Source organism: Toxorhynchites rutilus, chromosome 2 (assembly GCF_029784135.1).
Source record: "Toxorhynchites rutilus septentrionalis strain SRP chromosome 2, ASM2978413v1, whole genome shotgun sequence".
Classification (NCBI taxonomy): domain Eukaryota; kingdom Metazoa; phylum Arthropoda; class Insecta; order Diptera; family Culicidae; genus Toxorhynchites; species Toxorhynchites rutilus.
In genome coordinates, this window is record NC_073745.1 from 203,473,734 (window position 1) to 203,493,738 (window position 20,005).

General features: G+C 36.7%; 1 protein-coding gene across 4 annotated transcripts in view; it reads left to right on the plus strand.

Moving 5' to 3' along the window:
* The window catches only part of LOC129769067 (tumor protein D54), a 38,405-nt gene that overhangs the window by 4,243 nt on the left and 14,157 nt on the right, over positions 1-20,005 (plus strand). For 3 of the 4 annotated variants that reach the window (XR_008741808.1, XM_055771080.1, XM_055771081.1), the window contains exons 1-2: positions 13,972-14,727; positions 14,807-15,340. The exons of the other annotated variant lie outside the window; for it this stretch is intronic. Coding sequence is in view for 2 of the 3 variants with exons in the window: in XM_055771080.1 (XP_055627055.1) it covers positions 14,818-15,340 (523 nt within the window). In the remaining variant the exon portion in view is untranslated. Of the gene's footprint in view, positions 1-13,971; positions 14,728-14,806; positions 15,341-20,005 lie in introns of those variants that run through there. 4 annotated transcript variants of the gene reach the window in all.

Sequence of the window (20,005 nt, forward strand, 5' to 3'; positions counted from 1 at the left end):
GTTTACACTAACGGTGAGGACTTCTGCATCACCAGCTTGTATTGACCTCATAGAGTTGCGGTTAGCCACAAGCAATTTACTGGCATGTGCTCACTCCTCCCTGAACCACAGTTGATCTTGGGAGACTTCAACTCTATCGGAACCACCTGGGGGAACAGTACGACGACAACCTTTGTAACTGTTTCAAATGATCGTTTTGAACACTGGGGAAACAACACGTATACCTAAACCTTCTGCTAACCCAAGTGCTCTTGACCTTTCGCTTTGCTGGAACTCACTGTCTTTGCAAGTGGAATGTGATCCAGGATCCCAACGGTAGTGATAACTTGCCAATCAAAATTTCCATCACCACTGGGTCCAATTCTTCTGAATTTATAAACATGGCATATGACCTCACAAGACAGGTTGACTGGAAAGAATACGCGGACGCGATTGCTCTAGCCGCCAATTCCAGAGATGGTTTACTTTCATTGGAGGAGTATAACTTTCTTTCTCGTTTGATCTATTACATCGCAATTCGCTCCCAAACACATCCCAGGTTCTACCATTCGTCGAAGGTCGAAGGTGGGATAGTCAGTGTTCCAAGCTTTATAAGATAAGTCGAATGCATTTAAAGCTTTTCGGAAACGTGTAATCATTGACAATTTTCAAACGTATTTAGTTCTTGAGAATCAATCAGGAAACATCATCAAAAGAAAAAACGTGCGTATTGGCTAAATTTCGTGGAAACTTTATCATATAAAACGTCAATCAGAACTTTATGGAAAAGAACTCGAAACATGAGAATACCTTAAAAATCAGGAAATATCAGAGAATTCAAACAATGTGTGAGAATATCAGGGAATTTCGTCACCAATCAGGAAAAATTAGAATATTGATTATTGCAATTCCGCCAATTAGAATATTGATTATTGCAGTAGTTAGAAAGTTAATGATAAAAAAATACTATCAAAGCTGAGATCTTGTGATATCTGGAAACAGTTATGTGTCACAAATCACGCTGCACGGCAAAAAATACATAGCTGTATTGAGAAGAATGTTTAGTGACGGCCAAAAAGCTGAGGAGGTCCAAGGCATGACCAGGCAATAGAGGGTCTATTTCGGACCAGCTGCTGAATGGTCAATTTCAAAGGGTAGCCAAGGGGGGTCTCCGTAGCCACATTGCACAATGGTTCAGGAGATACATTTAAGTGGAAATTAGCATTTAGAGCTTGACAGTTATTCTCTAGACAAAAACTGTTTTAGACAGAGCTGTTATTCATGATAGAGCGCTCGTTTTTATGTTGTCAAAAATAGGGTGACCAATATTGTCGATGAAATAAAAAATCTAATTCTCTTATCTTTATAGATAGAGGTAAACATAGTTCGTTAATGTTGTAGCTCCAATTATTTGAGACATCTTTGTAGAACAATTTTTTTCTCTATCTCTTGAAATAACCGATATAGCGCCTTTTTTCTACGTTACATTAGGGTCACCATGAAAAAAAACTATTTCTTCGCTCTAACATTTATAATTCAAATTCTACATGCAAGTCTTCGAAAGACTTTTAGAGCTTACTAATACAACATTTTTCGATGCAGAACTTGTCGATATCTCCACTTTACTCAATGTTTTTGATATTTCTTCTCAAAAAACACACTCTTTTCATTTGTTTGTCATTTTTTCTGGGGCAAACATAAAAAATGTTTGTTGACGGAATTTGAAAGAACAGATTTCACTCTATATAATATGATTTTCAAAACTATGTTATTTTTTGTGTTTGAGTAAATTAAAATTGAAATCATGAGTTTTTGGATGAAAACCCATCAATAGCTTTGAGCAGGATTGAGATATTGACATGTTCTGCATCGTAAAATGTTGGTATTGATAAGCTCTAAAAGTCGTACGAAGACCATTTCGATGTAGAATTTTAAATATAAAAGTAAGAGTAAAAAAACCCGTTTTTTCATAGTTACGCTAGTGCAAATCAGATAGAAGGCGCTAAAAACAACTTTGTGGGAGATATTTATTGCTTATACAAAAACTGTCTTAGACAAAGTTGTTACATATGATAGAGTGCATATTTTTATGTTATCAAAAATAGGGTGACCAAAATTTTCGATGAAATGAAAAATCTAACTTTCCTATCTTTATAGATAGAGATAAATATAGTTCAACAATGTTGTAGCCCCAGTTATTTTAAACAACTTTGTAGAACAAAGCTTTTTTCTATCTTTTATAATAATCGATTTAACGCTTTATTTTAAGTTGAATTTGGGTGACCATGAAAAAAACGTGTTTTTTCTGCTTTAACTTTTATATTTCGAATTCTACATCAAAACTGCCTTCGTACGACTTTTAGAGCTTATCGATACCAACATTTTGCGATGCAGAACATGTCAATATCTCAATCCTGCTCAAATTTATTGATGGGTTTTCATCCAAAAACTCATGATTTCAATTTTAATTTACTCAAACACAAAAAATGATATAATTTTGAAAATCACACATCATGTAGAGTGAAATATTCTCTTTCAAATGTCGCCAATAAACATTGTTTACGTTTGCCCCAGAAAGAATGACAAACAAATGAAAAGAACATGTTTTTTGGGAAGAAATATCAATAACTTTGAGTAAAGTTAAAATATTGACAAGTTCTGCATCGAAAAATGTTGTATTAGTAAGCTCTAAATGTCTTTCGAAGACAGTTTGCATGTAAAATTTGAAACATGAAAGTTAGAGCAAAAACCAGTTTTTTTCATGGTGACCCTAAAGTAACATAGAAAAAAGGCGCTATATCGGTTATTTCAAGAGATAGAAAAAAAACTTTGTTCTACAAAGACGTCTCAAATAATTGAAGCTACAACATTATCAAACTATGTTTACCTCTATCTATAAAGATAAGAAAGTTAAATTTTTAATCCATCGAAAATTTTGGTCACGCTATTTTTGACAACATAAAAGCGAGTGCTCTATCATGAGTAACAACTTTGTCTAAGACAGTTTTTGTCTAGACAATAACTGTCGAGCTCTAAATGCTAATTTCCACTTAAATGCATCTCCTGGACCATAGTGCTGCATTGGTTGCACGTTCGCTTAGTAAGCGATCGATCGTGAGTTCAAAACTCAGGGCCCTCATTGATCATCTTTGTGTCTTTTGTTTCAGAATAACTACGTCCACGCAACAATCAGATCGATCCACGGTAGTATGAAGATCGATTCATCCATACAACTGATCTGCTCTGCAAGACACATCGAGCTGTTGTTCTATAAATAACTCAACAATGATCGATCAACTGTCTCCGCTGTCCGGTCTAACTGGATAATGGAAGAACAGAAGGAAATTTTTACGCCTAAATGGCTACTGTGTAATGTAATGTGTAATGTGTACCATATGCAATGGTATAGAAGGGAATACTCTAACGCCGAAAAATGGCAACTGTGTACTGTGCTAATTATAGATATAATCAATATGTGACATGTACAATATTAAAATTCGGCTCTGTTACAGCTAAAATGCCAATGAGCCTAAAATAAACAAAAAGGATAAAAAAAATGGGTGGGTTATATCTATGATATAACCGCAAGGTTGACGTGGGACTACCTTAGCGTAGCAATCATTTGTTTGTATTAATTAAATTTTTGATTGAATGAAATAATTCCCGAATTCAATTGAATTCAATATATTTCCTTTGTGAGTAAAAAGATTGTATAATTCCATATAAGTTCAATTAATGCATTGTGATAGATTATGTTCTTCATTACAAATAAATTTGATGAACGTCCTTTTACGTTTTATATGATGCCTATGACTACCAAAATATGTAAACGGAAGAATTATTAAACGATTATTTTATTTTACGTTTCCTTTTGAAGTTTACATCTCTCAAGTGTACGTACTTCTCGAACCGCGAATTTGCTTGATTTTATGAACTTCATGCACTCAGTTTCGATTTTGACATGTATGTCGAACGTATATTGTTTAATCAATAGGCGTCATCGCAGCAATTGGTTATGAACATCTTGCCTGATCATCAAATGGCATGCGCAGGAATTCAGTGAGCAAAAGCTACGAAGGCATATCATTCAATGCAATCTTGAATAACCGAGCTAAAGCGTGGTGTTCGTACCCGCTTTTGTAATCCGTGTTAGGAAAACACTTTTCGGAGTGCAAAAAAAACATGCGAGTGCAGAAGTACCCCCGGAAGACCGTTTTAAGGAAACATATTCTAGTTTGCACAAAGGCAAGCGAGTACTAAAGTTTGCATTTATTTGCAGAGCCGATTTCCCCAGACATCTTGGTTTTGAAGTCTGTGTGTCAAACACATTTCAGTCGGAACAAGATGTCCCCGAGTTGCATGAATTTGCAATGCCAATTTCCTCAGACACCTTGGTTCTAAAGTCTGTGTTGGGGGAACACATTTCAGTCGGAACAAAAATAACCTCGACTTTCATGTATTTGCAATGCCGATTTCCCCACGCTCTTTGGATTTGATGCCTGTGTTAGGGAAACATATTTCAGTCGGAACAAAAACACCCCCGACTTGCATGTATTTACAATACTGTGTTAGGGAAACACATTTCAGTCGGAACTAAACTTTCATGTATTTGCAATGCCGATTTCCCCAAGGCTGCTTGGTTTTGATGGCTCTGTTAGGGAAACCGTAGATCGGGCCAATCAAAATGAGGCAGTTAAGGCGTTTAGATAACGCTTAACATTTTACTGTTATTCAGTTGTTTATCTAATGAAAAAAAACATTTTATTAATTGCGATAGAAGCGTAGAAATATTCCCTATCAATTGATGCAAACATCTTTCCGATCCAGTAATAAATGTTCGAGTTATAAGCATTCGGAATCTTTCATTTTTTCCTGCATGTTCTGCGTTTAGGTTTTCATTTTACCCCCCATATACTCCGGTTAGACGTAGTCCCACGTCAAAAAAAGTAACCAATCATATTTGAAAATACACTTCTACATAATGTACTCTCACACTAGTTTTCATGATAAAGCATAACAGAAAATTACAATTTGTTCTGAAATTCGCAACAATTTTCCTTTACATCATCCAAATATAATTATTCATAGAATATCTGATACGAAAACATATCTTAGGGACGTGAAAAAATAGTCTTCAGAAACTTTATCTCATTTGGAAACTTGACATGTCGAGTGGTTCGGCATCCCTGTTGCTCGCACTTGGTCGAAGAGTAAAAGTAAGAAGCCAGTTGTCACGTCTTGCCTTAGAGAAGGCCAACTTGAACAAGACTACAATGAGATGGATCTGCATGTCAGATTTAGGGACGAAGAAGAGAAGAAGGTGGTAAATTGTTACATGACGTCAATGTTCATGGGACGTTCCCAAGCATCAGATCTCCTTCAGATTTTTAAGAAGTCCTGGGAAATATATATCCGGACAAACATTTGACGTAGGATTACGTCTTTCATTTCTGTATGGAGGTGTAAGTTCAAAGTTTCGAAAATGAAAGGTTTACACTTAGAGTGCAAAGTTTTGAACGTTAATACCCCTTTGCTGACTGAACGGAATGGTATGTTAATCACATCACTCAAAAGTCCAAGAGCTATATGCTTGTTAATTATTGACCCGAAAATTTGTTTCAATAGTTTTTAAAGGCTTTGGAAACAGGCTATTAAATCACGCAAATCTATATATTGGGTTGGGGAAAAAGAAATGTCGTATTTCTGATCGAAATTTGACGCTTTATTTAACATACTTAAAATTATTCAATTTAAGTTAAATATGCGCCGTTTTGTTCGCAAACTTGTTGCCATTTAGAAGGCAACTTCATTATCCCCCCCTTATAAAACACCCCCTCCTTATTTGCAAAAAAATCAGACAGCCAGTTTTCGCAAGCCTCTTTTGAGCCAACTTAGTATCACCAAGAGCGTTTTGCATGGATCGGAAGAGATGATAATCACTTGGAGCCAGGTCCGGACTATACGGTGGGTGCAATAGGACATCCGAGCTCCCGCAGCTTCTGGCGGGTCAAGCTCCGAGGTCAAGAACCGAGTTGAGGGTCTGACCATAGTTGAGCAGCTCATAGTGGATGATTCCCTTCCAATCCCACCAAACACACAGCAAAACCTTCCTGGCCGTCAATCCAGGCTTGGCGATGGTTTGGGCCGGCTCATCGCGCTGACCACGACTTTTTTCGCATTAGGTTGTCGTACGTGATACACTTTTCATCACCAGTCACCATCTTCTTCAAAAATGGGTCGAGTTCGTTCCGTTTCAGCAGTGCATCGCAGGCGTTGATTCGGTCTAAAAGTTTTTTTTGTGTCAACTCGTGTGGCACCCATACATCCAGCTTTTTTTGGAATCATCCAATCTTCTGCAAATGTTCCAAACGGATTTATGGTCTATACCCAGTTCCTGGCCAGTCGAGCGAATGCTCACATGCCGGTCTACTTGGATGATTTCACCGATTTTATCGGTTTCCATGCAATTGGCCTACTAGTACGGGGTGTATCTTCGACAGCCACTACACCAGAACGAAATCAATCAAACCAACGCTGTGCTGTGCGAATCGTTACAATATCGGGTCCATAAACTACACGAATTTTTTCGGCCGCCTTCGTTGCAGTTTTATCTCGCAAGTAGTAAAAACGTAAAATATGGCGAATTTCTTGCTTGGTGGAATCCATCTTTGATGCGCTATAACTTGAGACTGAAAAGGATAATCACAACACTGTCAAAACGACACTTGTAGCACAGATTATCGTCTTTAAATAGCCGTATAGTATGTCCCGATGCGATAAGTACAACACAAGATATGTTTAAGTGTTGCCATATATTGACAATATACGACATTTCTTTTTCCCCAACCCGATATAAACGGGCGCTCGCTCGGGAATCCATTTAATAATGATTACGAAGTGACTGGAGAATGATCTCGTTCACTCACCTAAGTTTTAAAATCTTCTTTCCCAATCCAATTTTTTTCCTGCCGGAGGACTAAACGAAGTTGAACAACTTGAGAACTAATCAAACAAATGGAATCAAACTTAGCATCTAGAGGTTTTAGTGATCGTTAACGTTACTATGGTAGTTCGACACTCCTCCCCACTCTCTAAAGGGGGGCTTCCATACAAATGAAACAGAAATTCCTGCATAACTCGAGAATTAATCAAGAAAATTTAACCACATTTGGGATTTGAGGGTTTTTTGGGTACGAGAAATGTTTCTATGGTGGTATGACACCCCTTCCTCGTCCCCTCGGAATAATGCTCGGTATGACACCCCCTCGGAATAATGTGTATATTCCAACCAAACAATACAGTTGAAAATTTTCGGAAAATTCGAAAAATTCAATTCGTATGTGTTCTACAAGTACATATTGCCAAGCGTTGTTGGTACATTTGATGTTTGCGCTAACGAAATCGATTTTCGTTCGAAAGTGGAAATGGATTTTAATGTGATAAAACGCACTCTTATATCTTCTTCTATCAATATAAATGAAAATGGATCGCCGAAAGTATTGATAAGAGCAAAACTCGGGAAAGGAATTGTTCGATTCAGGGCTGTCTTCATTCTATCATATTTTCTGTATCAAACATTTATTCCATGTAACGGAGAAACATGTCATTTGCAATTGAAAAATATTGCACGAGAATTGTGTCTGAGAATAATCTGATATTATAATCTCGAGTTTTGGTAGAAGTACTGAAATTTTATAGTAAAAATTAATTTTAAAGGGTAGTAACCTTGTAAACTTTCTCATTGTTCTTTCCATGAAATACGGTTTAATAACACTAAAAAATTGCATAACACAGCATCCTTTGTCAGCTTGCACGTGAACTTATGTTATTATTGTTGCTTTGGGTTACCTGCTTCATTGCATGCCGCCCTCGATCAACCGTATTCTGCACACATTGCTCAAGGTTAGCACATTGCGTCGAAGTGTTTGTAGGGCGGCAGAGTACCGTGAGCTGACTAAGCGAACTCGCGAAACCACACTGACGCGCACGTATTCATTTCACACTTTTAGCATGAATATATGATTTTCCGCATTCTCTTTCAACACACAACAGCTGGGAAAAGACCTTAGGTTGGATTGTCTTCAAATGACATAGGCCCAAGCGACGACCACAAAGAGACGTAAAGCCAACCCACACAAATACGCGTTGAGTAATGTGTTGTAACGATCAGCTGTACAGTAGAAGAGTTTAAATCACTTTCCAGGTGGGAGAACATGCATATTGATTAGGCAACTCATACACCGAATGATTGAATGACGGACAAGGAAGAGTAGCATAATTACAAGAAAACGGACTAATTAAATACGAATCTGATCGTTAGTAAGAAGAACGTCATTGCTTTAAATGATGTTCGTTAATATTTCTGAAAGGAAAATTTGAGACTATGAATGTAAGTTGATTCTTCAAAGATGCAAACAACAGATGATACATTTTAGCAAACACAAACGTTTGCAAAACCACGTAAAACTTATGACAATGACCCATTATCGTTACATCTGCTTTAAAACATATTGCGATGAGTTATGTTTTTACAATGAATGGATACTGGCGTCATTTCACATGCGTTTTTTTTACAAAATAATCCTTTTTCATAGTTCCAGAAATTATGTAAGCGTCACTTTTCAGTCCACATGCGCAGATTGCTTATCCGAAGCACATCTTTTTTCGGGTACCTCGACGCATTTTTATGTTTCAGTCCTCCGAGACATTCTGCCAATTGAACTAGTTGAAATTGAAATTGAAAATTGAAATTCTTGTCCAAGTTTTTTTTTCCGAATATGGTCTAGCATTACGTAATCATATTTCCACAGCGAATTCCCGTAAAGCTTCTTTGAGCGCCTCTAGACTTTTCCCAACGTTACGTTACGGTACAATTTGTGACTTGGAACTTCTAAAAACAGTCCCTTCTTCAATTGTTGGACAAACGATTGCGGGGTTCTTGCCATTTTCGCCGGGTCTTTCAGCGACAACTTCGGGTTCCATGTAGAATCAGCTGACTTCACGTTATCAGCTGACTTGTCAGACTTATCGAGAATCTTGTAGTAAAGGAACAAAAGGATGGAGGGAACAGAAAATTATGTTTGTTGAAAATATTCCTCGAGCTATACACGTCTCCATCTCGTTCTAAATAAAACATACCATTTTCATCACAACTCCGAGGACTGGAACGATCAATATTTTGTCAACTTAAATTTGACGTTTTCCTTTTGAGTGTGCATTTAAAAAAGCTGAGCAACCTTCTTCTTGTAGGTATGTACCCAAATGTCATCGTTACAGCAAAAAACAAGAAGTGAGATATCTGTGGTATAACTGCAAGGTTGACGTAGGACTATCGTTGGTTTAGTGACCATTTGTTTGATGTCGCATCTGAATCAGTTCTCGATGAATTAATGAATATTTGGGGGAATTCGAAAACGAAAGCGTTACGTTGAACGCAAAAGGTTTTTGGCCTCAATTCCTTTTTTGTCGACTGAACGAAGTGACATGATTATCACTTCATTCCCATAATAAAATGTCTACGAGTTATATGCCTTGAAAGCAAATTATGGATAGAGTCGAATAAGCAGAAGAAGTTTTAAGTCTCTATAACTCAAGAAAATATCAAAAAAATATTGGAACCACAAAAAAAATCTATAAATATTATTACAGGTCGGATTCGATTATCCGGAATTTTAGACTCAATTATCCGGAGTATTTTATTTTTGATTTTCGGGAATTTTGAATAATTTGAATCATAATTCCATATTGAATAGCTAATATGGGTATCAAATGAAAGGGCTTGACAAGTTGAATCCAGTTATTTATGAAAAATGCAAATCCAAAATGGCGGCCACTACAAAATTGCGGATTTCATATTTTCTTAGAACCCCATCAATATGGCTATCAAATGAAAGGGCTTGACTAGTAGAATACAGTTATTTATGAAAAATGCAAATCTAAGCTGGCGGCCACTACAAAATAGCGGATTACATATTTTCTCAGAACCCCTTCAATATGGGTATCAAATGAAAGGGTTTGACTAGTAGAATGCAGTTATTTATGAAAAATGCAAATCCAAGATGACCGCAGTTCCCAAATGAACAATTACTTTTTAATGGTTCCATTTTATTTTTAGCGGCGGCCAAATTGAATTTTTCAAGATCATGGAATACGCAGTTTTATAATGACAGTAGAATTAAATGTATGTTCCATATTTCAGATAAACCATTCAACAGGAACGAGGTCAATTTTCTATTAATGTGGGACAACCCTACAAAACACTCAAACATACATACAAACAGGGCAAGCTGAATGAAACCATTTAAAAAGTAATTAGTTGTTTGGGGACGGCGGCCATCTTGGCCATCTATTCTACTAGTCAATCCCTTTCATTTGGCATACATATTGATGGGGTTCTGAGAAAATTTGTAATCCGCTATTTTGTAGCAGTCGCCATCTTTGATTTACATTTTCTATAAATAATTGTGTTCTACTGGTCAAGCCCTTTCATTCGATACCCATATTGATGGGGTTTTGGGAAAACCCATATTGATGGATTTTGAGAAAATATGTACATAATCCCCCATTTTGTAGCGGCCGCCATCTTGGATTTTCAAGATCATGAAATACGCAGTTTTATAATGACACTAGAGATGAAGATGTGTTCCAAATTTCAGATCAAACGATCAACAGGAAGGGGGTTAAATTTCTATTAATGTGGTACAGCGCTACAGACAAAGTTACAAAGTTACAAAGTCATAAACAAACAAACGGGTCAACCTATATAAAACCGTTTAATAAATAAGTGCAAATTCTAATTATATTACGTTTACCGAGAGAAAATTCGTTTTTTTTATGACTCGATTATCCGGAGTGAAAAAAAAATCAATACTCCGGATAATCGAGTCCGACCTGTATTATTATTATTATATAGAGTTATGGCACTTCTCAGCATTGAGCTGGAATATTCACCTACCCCCGGGCTTCTTAAATGCCATTATTATTATTATTATTATTATTATTTATTCACTCTCATAGCGTAAGACTGCAGTCTTTTAAGTGCTATAAAGTTATGAAGTATGAAGTGCGTTGGTAATTTGTAAAACAATAACAATCCTTCTAATACTACAAACTAACTGTTTCTTGACCGATTGAAATAATCTATACATTGCCTCCTGAACACGAATGATGACTCTTGATTTTGAAGATTACAGGGAAGTGAATTCCATGAAACAACACTTCTCACAAAGAATGTTCTGTCGTAGAGCGACGAATTGTGGACGGGTATCACGAACCGCAGAGTTCTTGTACCACGAAATGGCTTAAATTTTTCATATAGGTATGCGGATGTTCTTGTTGTGATAATTTTCTTGAAAGCTGAGGTTTTTTTACATTAAATATCCAAAAATCAGAGAGGAGTTATTTTTGTTCTTGAGTTATGATTTTTCAAAATTACCCGATGGCCCGAAAAATCAATTTTTACCCCATTTTTCCATCACAAAAATTCATAACTTTTGAACTACTGGACCGACTTAGATGATCGACATATCAAATCAAAGCCAATGTCAATTCTTGTTTAGAAAAATATTACACTTGGGAAAAAATAGTATTTTGTTTTCGTAATTATTGGTTGTAGATGTTTTTCATAGTTTACATGGTTTCGGGACCAAGGGCACCATATTTTTTATATTTTTTCTTGAAAGCTGAGGTTTTTTTTCACATAACATATCTGAATACCAGAGAGGTGTCTATTTCGTTTATGAGGTATGGTTTTTCAAAGTTTACGTGTTTTCAGTTTTCGCTCAATATTCCTATGCGACTATACTACATCTATGCAACTAGAATCCATTTTTTTACGCAGGTGTGGTATTTTTTCAAAGAAGACCAACTTATTGGCATATTGATATATTGATCATCTGGATCGACCCAATAGTTCAAATGCTATGAATTTTAGAAAAATGTCATTTTTGTAAAAAAGGGAAAAAATATTATTCATAACTCAAAAACATAAAACAAGAACATAACTCAAGAACAAAAAATAACGCCTCTCTGAGTTTTGGATATGTTATGTAAAAAAACCTCAGCTTTCAAGAAAAAAATATAAAACACTAGCTGACCCGGCAAACTTCGTCCCGCCCAAAATTTGTTTTTTGTTATCAATACCTACAAACATTCACGTTTTCTTACTAAGCGCACGTTCATGAGTCCAATCACAGAACTTTTCATTGATTGATCTTCTAATCGACCCCGTTGAATTTACCTTTTACTACTTTACTTTTACAAAAAATCCTAGTACTTCTACCAAAACTCATCATTATAATATCAGATTATTTTCAGACACAATTCTCGTTCAAGATTTCTAAACCACTTGCAAATAACATGTTTCTCCGTTACATGGAATAAATGTTTGATACAGAAAATATGATAGAACAAAGACAGACCCCTCCCCTCTTCTTCCTTGCTTGATTAGTTTTCGAGTTATGCAGAAAATTGTTTTTCATTTGTATGGCAGCCCACCCTTAGAGAAGAGGGTGGAATGTCTAACCACCGTGAAAACATCGATTTTGTACGCCGCAGAATGCAGTTACCTTCGAACTGGAAGGCATATGATCTTTGGGCATCACCATCACGTTATTCTCGGCATACCATTCCATCGCGTTCTTCCCATATTTGAAGGATGTCAAATTCGGCCAAAACAGAACGGGTTTGTTGTGTTGAGCAAACGCAGCAAAGATTTCTCCAGGTGTTCATTGACGTAAATGACCTTGTTGATAGTCCTTGTAGCGAGGGAAATATCACTTTTCCTGCCGCATGTTCAGATGGCCCACCAATTTTGCTGTCACCGTGTAAGAATCTTGTGTCGGAAGCTGCTTGAAATCCGATTTTATTGATTTTGCAACATAATTGTCAAGTTAGTCCCAATGATTCTTCAAGCGATGTTTGTGTTTGACACGAATCTTGATGGAGTAAAATCACTTTGAAAACGTCCAAACTATTCCCTACACAATCTAACCGATGGTGCCGAATCAAAACATCCCGAAAATGGTGCTTATTTGCAACGAAACTCGACATTTTCAACGCAGTAAAAATTGAACTTGATGGGCAAAACTCAATAACTTGTAAACAATATTCGATTGACAGATGTTTTTTTGGAATCCAAAATTTAGAATTAATGATAATTAGGATACGAATAGAGTTTTGGTTTTTCCAGAAGACAGTTAATTTTTTTTTGAAAATTGAAAAAAATAGGTATGACAAAAAAGTTTCATTATCCGAAATTTTTACACCCAAATAGATTTAATATATTCTAAGAGATTACTCATAATACCATAGACGTTGGTGCGAAGTTCCTCATTTTCTCCGCGAACCGGGAACGGAACATCAATCGTTGGTTCCGTAGCACTTGAATGTCTTTCTATAATGTTCACATTCTCACCGCACTAATCATGGTCTTCATGAACCAATTCGTCAAACAGCCTAAGAATACAATCGTCGTATGAATTGCTTGACCTTTTAGTTAATTTTGTGTACGACTGGTACAATTCCCAGTTGCTTAGTACAGTTTTGTTATTTATTCATTATGTGTTACACCCAATTACTATTTCAAAAGATACTGAGTTTTTATTCCACTCGATTAAGAATAATTGTAATTCTATATCATTTAGGACTTCTAGTATCAAAGTCAAATATCAAAAACCAGAATATTACAAATAGGCAAATTTCAGGTCGAAGCATCGCTGCCATCGCATACCACCCTGAAAAGCCTCAAAAATCCACGAGTGAATGTTCACTTCTCTTATTCATTCAGCGATTCTCTGGCTTACAATCTCTCGCAACCTTTTATGCTGTTACTGCTGTTGTTTGCCATTATAAACGTGCGCTGGGCTATATTTTTTCAGGTTTCCTCTTTCATACCCACACAACATTGCGATGTGGACAGCAATCGAAGCAGCAGCGAAGAGCTTCTTGCCTCCAGATTGAAAGTCAGCCGCGGACCAGTTTAAGTCGGTACGTTGTTTTAGTCACATGTTCGCGAGTTCGCGCTACTTTCCCTCCCCCCAATTGAACGGAACGTAAACGAATTTTGGTATCAACCGAGAGCATCATCAATAGCAGTCACTTGAAGTTGAAAAGGAGTTGTGACTCACTTCGTTTTCGAGATCACGTTGAGGTTTTATTGATAATGCGTTGTGATTGTTTTTTTTTTATTCATCATGTCTGTGCCAGTTTCTATCGGGTGTAGTGTGGTTTAAGTGAAATTCAATATCGGATCGAAAAATGATCTGCGACCAGTCGCATGAATCCCGATGCATCCGCTGAGGCTCTGATATTCGTTAGTGCTGTTAGTTGCAAACTAGTGTGATAATCAAAATCGATTTGTGCAAGGGTGTCAAAGGTTCAAACCCAAATGACTTATGTTTCGATGAACGACATCCCGCGGTTTTGAGAGTATACTCGTTTTCCTAACTCCGCGCTGTTGTTTCGTGTGAAAACAGTGTTCAGTGAGTTCAGCTGTAGAAACGAGCAACAAAGAAATCTTTGTTGGCCTGTTTTCGTGTCTATTTTCGTTTTTATAAAGCTATCAATTGCAGGAAATAGCAAAAACAAACATTAGCTAAGAAACTGCTCATCGTTCAGTCTACACATCACGAAACTCAAAACAACTCCGCTGCCGACTAAATGGTGATGTACCTAACGTAATCTCGTCGGCTGTTCAGTGCAACTGAAACCAAAATGCTGTCGTAACGAAACACCGCTTCGCAACGAACCGTAGGTTTTCGCCAATAGCGATACACACAAACGCCGCTATCCTTATCGGTTGAAATTGATATCGTTAATTACCTCACAGATATCTCACCAATGAAAATGAGAGTCGGAGAGGATGAGCTGCCAAGTCTAGAATATATCGAGGATCCTTACGTACCTAAACTAGACAACTGCATCACACCATCTCTTGATGATATAAACGAATTTAGTTTGGACGACCTTGGCGATGAACAAAATTGGCCTGAGGAAACCGAACTCTACCTGCGGTCTCTAACCCTAGATCAAATTCTAGGGCTACCCTCCGACGATGATCTCGAACCAGATTTGGAGATGCAAACGGTGGAAACGGAATTTGGGCCGCCCCTCAACCAGGAATGCTCCGGCAACGGATCGACAGAAACCTGCGACACGGCGGACAGCAAAATCGGAATGAGACTGATGAAAAGTATATTAGCTAAGAAATTGCTCAGTAGTCGGAGCCATAAGTTTAACTTTTTCAACAAAAGGAGAATCCGGGACGTACGGGTGACATTCATAGACTTCTCCAAGCCCTATCTGGCGAGAATTTCAAGCAGGGATAACTACAAAAGTTATCTTAACATTGGAAGTGCCATAGGTATGAAGCTTATTTTAGTGACAAGAGATGACGAGGAGATGTGAAAAATTTATGATGACGATGAATTTATTAGTGGATTTTAAAGTTATTATTTTCTGACTTCCAAATACTTGTTTTTCAATGACTCAGGGAATTCTGTTTCATAGTGTACATTTTGGCCTGTTACTTCTTCACTGTTTGCTCCGATTGCTCCAAAATTTTGACCTAAAAGAACGAAACGATTAATCCACCTTCCTTCAGGCCTTCCTCTTTAGCTTCTGCTGTACTTGACGGTCTTGCAGCACCGTTATTTATCGTTTCTGTTTCGAAAGTTTCAAGTTTTCAGAGAATTGGTCGTAGGTCTATTCTGCAAAACTTGTTTTCTAAGCTGTTGTTTCTTGAATTAACTTAAATCGCGAAGTGTTTGAAGTCTGTGGTGTTCACAATGTCGAAGAAGTTTGGAGACACGTGAGCTCTTGTGGTTTCACTAAAAAAAATGCGCAAAAAAGTGATTAGTGAACCGTATGGAGGTATTTGTAGAGCTGCACCTATTCTGTGCGTGATATCATCAAAACATGAGCTTAAGCGTCGGAAATGTCTATAATATCAAGAAGCATCACAACATCAGAACATACAAGAAATAACGAGCGTCTAAAATGACCCATGCCCAGTAAGTTTACTCGAAAAAAGGCACGGATCTTGCAATCAAAAATAAGAGTCCACATTATAGAATGAACTGTCTTTAATTACAATATTTTTAGTGATTGTGAATCCTCCGAAGCACGTTTCGAATTGAAATGTGAACGGTAGAAAGGCAGTTTTATTTATGGACTTGAACAATCGTTTCAGTGAAAAAATATTTCATTATGGAACGTTGAACTAAAAAATACCTTTCAATTTGTGATTTCTGCAAATTTATCATGTTCCGCTTACATTATTTTCGAGCCTTAATAAAAATTTTAGCCTGGAATATTGGGTCACTCAAAAAGTATTCACGGTTTTTGTTGAATTTTTGATTCATTGTTTTATTTATTGAAAATCAACTTTGAACATTAACCTTTCGCCATTTTTTGGATAATTTCATAATTCCATCCATGTAGAATTTATGTGGTTCATCATTTCATTTTTCAAGTGTTTTTCGATAGCTCTTATGTCGGTCAATGCTTTTCCATCAAGAGTGCACTGTAGAGATGGAAACCAAATGGTAGTCAGACGGTACAATGTTCGAGCTATACGGTGGATGTATCGAAACATCCCAATCAAGCTTCCTCGATTTTCGGCGCGTTATTAAATATGCAGTCTGGTCACGCTTTGGTATGATGGAAGACAGCTTTTTTTCTGTTGATCATTTTCGGGCGTTGGTTTTTTATTTGGTTCCACATGCTCACACCTCATAATGGACGACTCTTCCAATTCCACCAGCATCAGCTTATTTGGTTTTCAGTCTTTGAAGTAATGATTCGCCGATATTTTGATATTTTGAGAAAAATATTCCTGTATTACCCAATTTTCATTTCCCGTGATTGTTTTCTTCAGATATGGGGTCGATTTCGTTGCATCTTAGACACTTCGTTTTGGGTGTAACTTTTTATCGCGTGGGTAAAATTAATGAAATTTTGGGTAGTACCAGTTTAGAGTGTTATGTTTATGTGTGCTAAATTTTATCGCGATCTGTCAAGTAGTTTCCGAGATGCATTCGAAACAAGATGAGCTACGCCAGCAAATCTTGGGCGCGGTGATCGATAATCCTGGTCAATCGCACAGACGGATCGGCAAAAGGCTTGGAATCCACCATTCCACCATGTCCAGCGCACAGTGGTCCAAAAATGCAAAAACGTGATCGTGAGGGATTTCTCCAAAACGGTTAATTTTACGTATATGATGTCTTCGGAGAAGTTTTAAAGTACAACGAGGGCCACCTTTTTGATTTTTTACAATTTTACAATGTTTAGAGGACTTTTTTGCCTAGTCAAAACACACATTTTTGACGCACGTTGTTTTTTTCTATCTCTTATATATTTGGAGATATTGGAGTTTTTATGTTAAAATTGACCTATTTTTGAACTAGGATATTTCATAAAGGGGCAGATTGGGGCAGACCAAACCGATTACAAATTAAAGTACAAGCAAAATGCTGCAAAACCACACTTCAAGTGTCTGTATCCACCTGTATCCTCAAAAGTTACACTTAATTTAAAGGAAGGCCTCCATCTACGTTATCCTGTTAAAAAAATATGTTATATTGAATTTTGTATACATCTATATAATATTTTTCTAAAAAATAATATGAGCAAAGCTAAGGCAGATTTCTTTAAATATTAAATAAAACATATAATGATCTTTTTAATTGCTTTTATTAGGATGAAAACTCGTCACTTTACACATTATTTTAATTTTTTCTTAAGAAAAAGTTTCAACCTACCCTTAACCATTTTTTTAGTTCAGGATACTGTCTTCTCGGGGTTAAAAGTGGAAATGATGAGAAACGAAAGGAAAAAGGAATTTATTCTGCGTTAACCTGTTTTTGCTTTATTCGTTTTCACAATCATCAGAGTCGGAATCCGAACTAGAACTGTAAATATCTAACAAATATCGAGCATCATTCGAAAACAAACTTGCTTTCTTGTTCGTAGCTATACTGTTCATCGTAATCCTTGGATCAGACAGTTCAAGTAATCGATGCAACAAGTCAGTGTTAGTAGCTACACGCGAAATTTTCCTCGAATGAAATGCCCGTGTTTGCCGAATTATTTTATTCATAGATTCTTGTGCTTCCTCTGAAAGTTGACCTATAGGCACTATAAATTGATCAATGATTTTCGCACCATGAAACAAGATCTTGTGCACAGAAACAGGCAAATAGAACCACCGATATGAATATACTAGTTTCCGCGCGGTTTCTTTTCAGTACTAATCAAATTTTATCACATTAATCTTTCGACCTGAAGCCATAACTTGTAAAATCGTTCCGCATCGCTGTATCACATTCAAGTCTAGACCTAAATGATATTTCAACGTGTTAACATATTTACAAATATTGAACAAGTTTATGAAAAATTACCTAGGATATCAGCAGACTTTTCTGCATCTTTGAAAAAACGTCGTACTGTGTTACCATCATTTGAAGTACCCGCTCCGTTTGACCTCGGCTGGTCAATGATCAAACCAAGTTCCTTCCTGAATCGATTCTGAATCATCTTCTTCCGTTCGTTCATTTCTTCTAAATCAGTTCCTCTAACCTGCCATTTTTAATATTAATTCTATAAGATACATGAAGAAAATATTCCATGAAACGAATCCACGAGTGAAGAGTTGATAGCCCGAATTGAAAAGTATTTTCATCAGCAACGCGTTTTTCAACATTCTCAATATTATTCATTTGCTTTGGCGTAGCGCCACATACATAACATCTTTGAGACGAAGCTGTTGATGTGATAGCGTTACAAACCTTCCCATCGATCATCGTTAATATCATGTCGTAAGTAACTATTAAAGTTTTTCCTTCGAGAATAGTTTGAAAAGGGACAAGGTTTGAAATTTGATTGTCCACAATTTGCTTTTCTGCTACTGACACTTCTGTTGTTTCCTTTACCAATTGAATTCTCAATGGTTGACAAAACCTAGTTGACGACGGCGTGGGATTTTGAAAAATGATTTTTCCGTAAGTTTCCGCTTTTATTGGCACAATGGAGGTTAGAAACATATGGGAATCTGATGCATCTTCGTCTATTCTGAAACGTTGTTTATATTGGCTGTGATCACTGCTCCCATCGAATCCCCATTTAAAAACCATTGTTATTTTTCTAAGCTCTTCATCCGAAAAGTTTTCAACTATTTCAATAGAAGATTGAAATATGCGCAAAGCAGTATGATCCAAAAGTTGTAGTTTGATTTCGATAGAAGTTTCGGTCACATGAACAAACTGCTTATCTGGATAGCATTGTTCTTTCGCTGCTAAAATCTTATGATATGAAGGGTATATTCCAGCATTCCTCAATTTGGCACTTTTTCGAATGTTAACGTATTGTGACTCTGTTAAATCCTCGTCGATGATTAACGTTAATGCTTTTGAATGCGAATATGGGTTTATTTGGGGAAGTTTTGATGTTTGCCACGAGTTCCACATTTTTGTCGCACGAAATGGTGAAGTTTGTGTGGCTTCTTTGACTAAAGATGCCGCGTACTTTTGTCCAGGTGAACGCAAGGACATTTGAGCCGCATAGGCTAACTGATTCGCGTTGTGAACTGACCGAAGCTTGGCTGTTCTTCGCCTTTTGACACAGTCAGATGTTTCTATGAATGATTTCAATCTTCGCTTTGTAGCACTAGAAGTTGATGGAACACATTTCAAAATATGTTCTGGCAAACAAAAAGGTTTGTTGAAATAAACTGCATTTTTATCGAGAACTTTTTCTAATGTTCGGTTATGTTTCTTCCAAAGTCGGCTAAAATATTTGCAAGTATTGGATAAATATTTTTCAATTTCCGGTACAATATCAGGTGTCAATGTCGTATTTATTCCAAAATGTTTGGACACTTCTTCTATCAGGTCAATCATGTTAACATTTAACATTTTTCCAAAGCATAAACACTTGTTGATAATTCATTTTTCCTGTAGATATTTGTTAAGAATATTCTATTATTACGTTATTATGTTATGTTATGTTATTACTTTTACAGTGCACT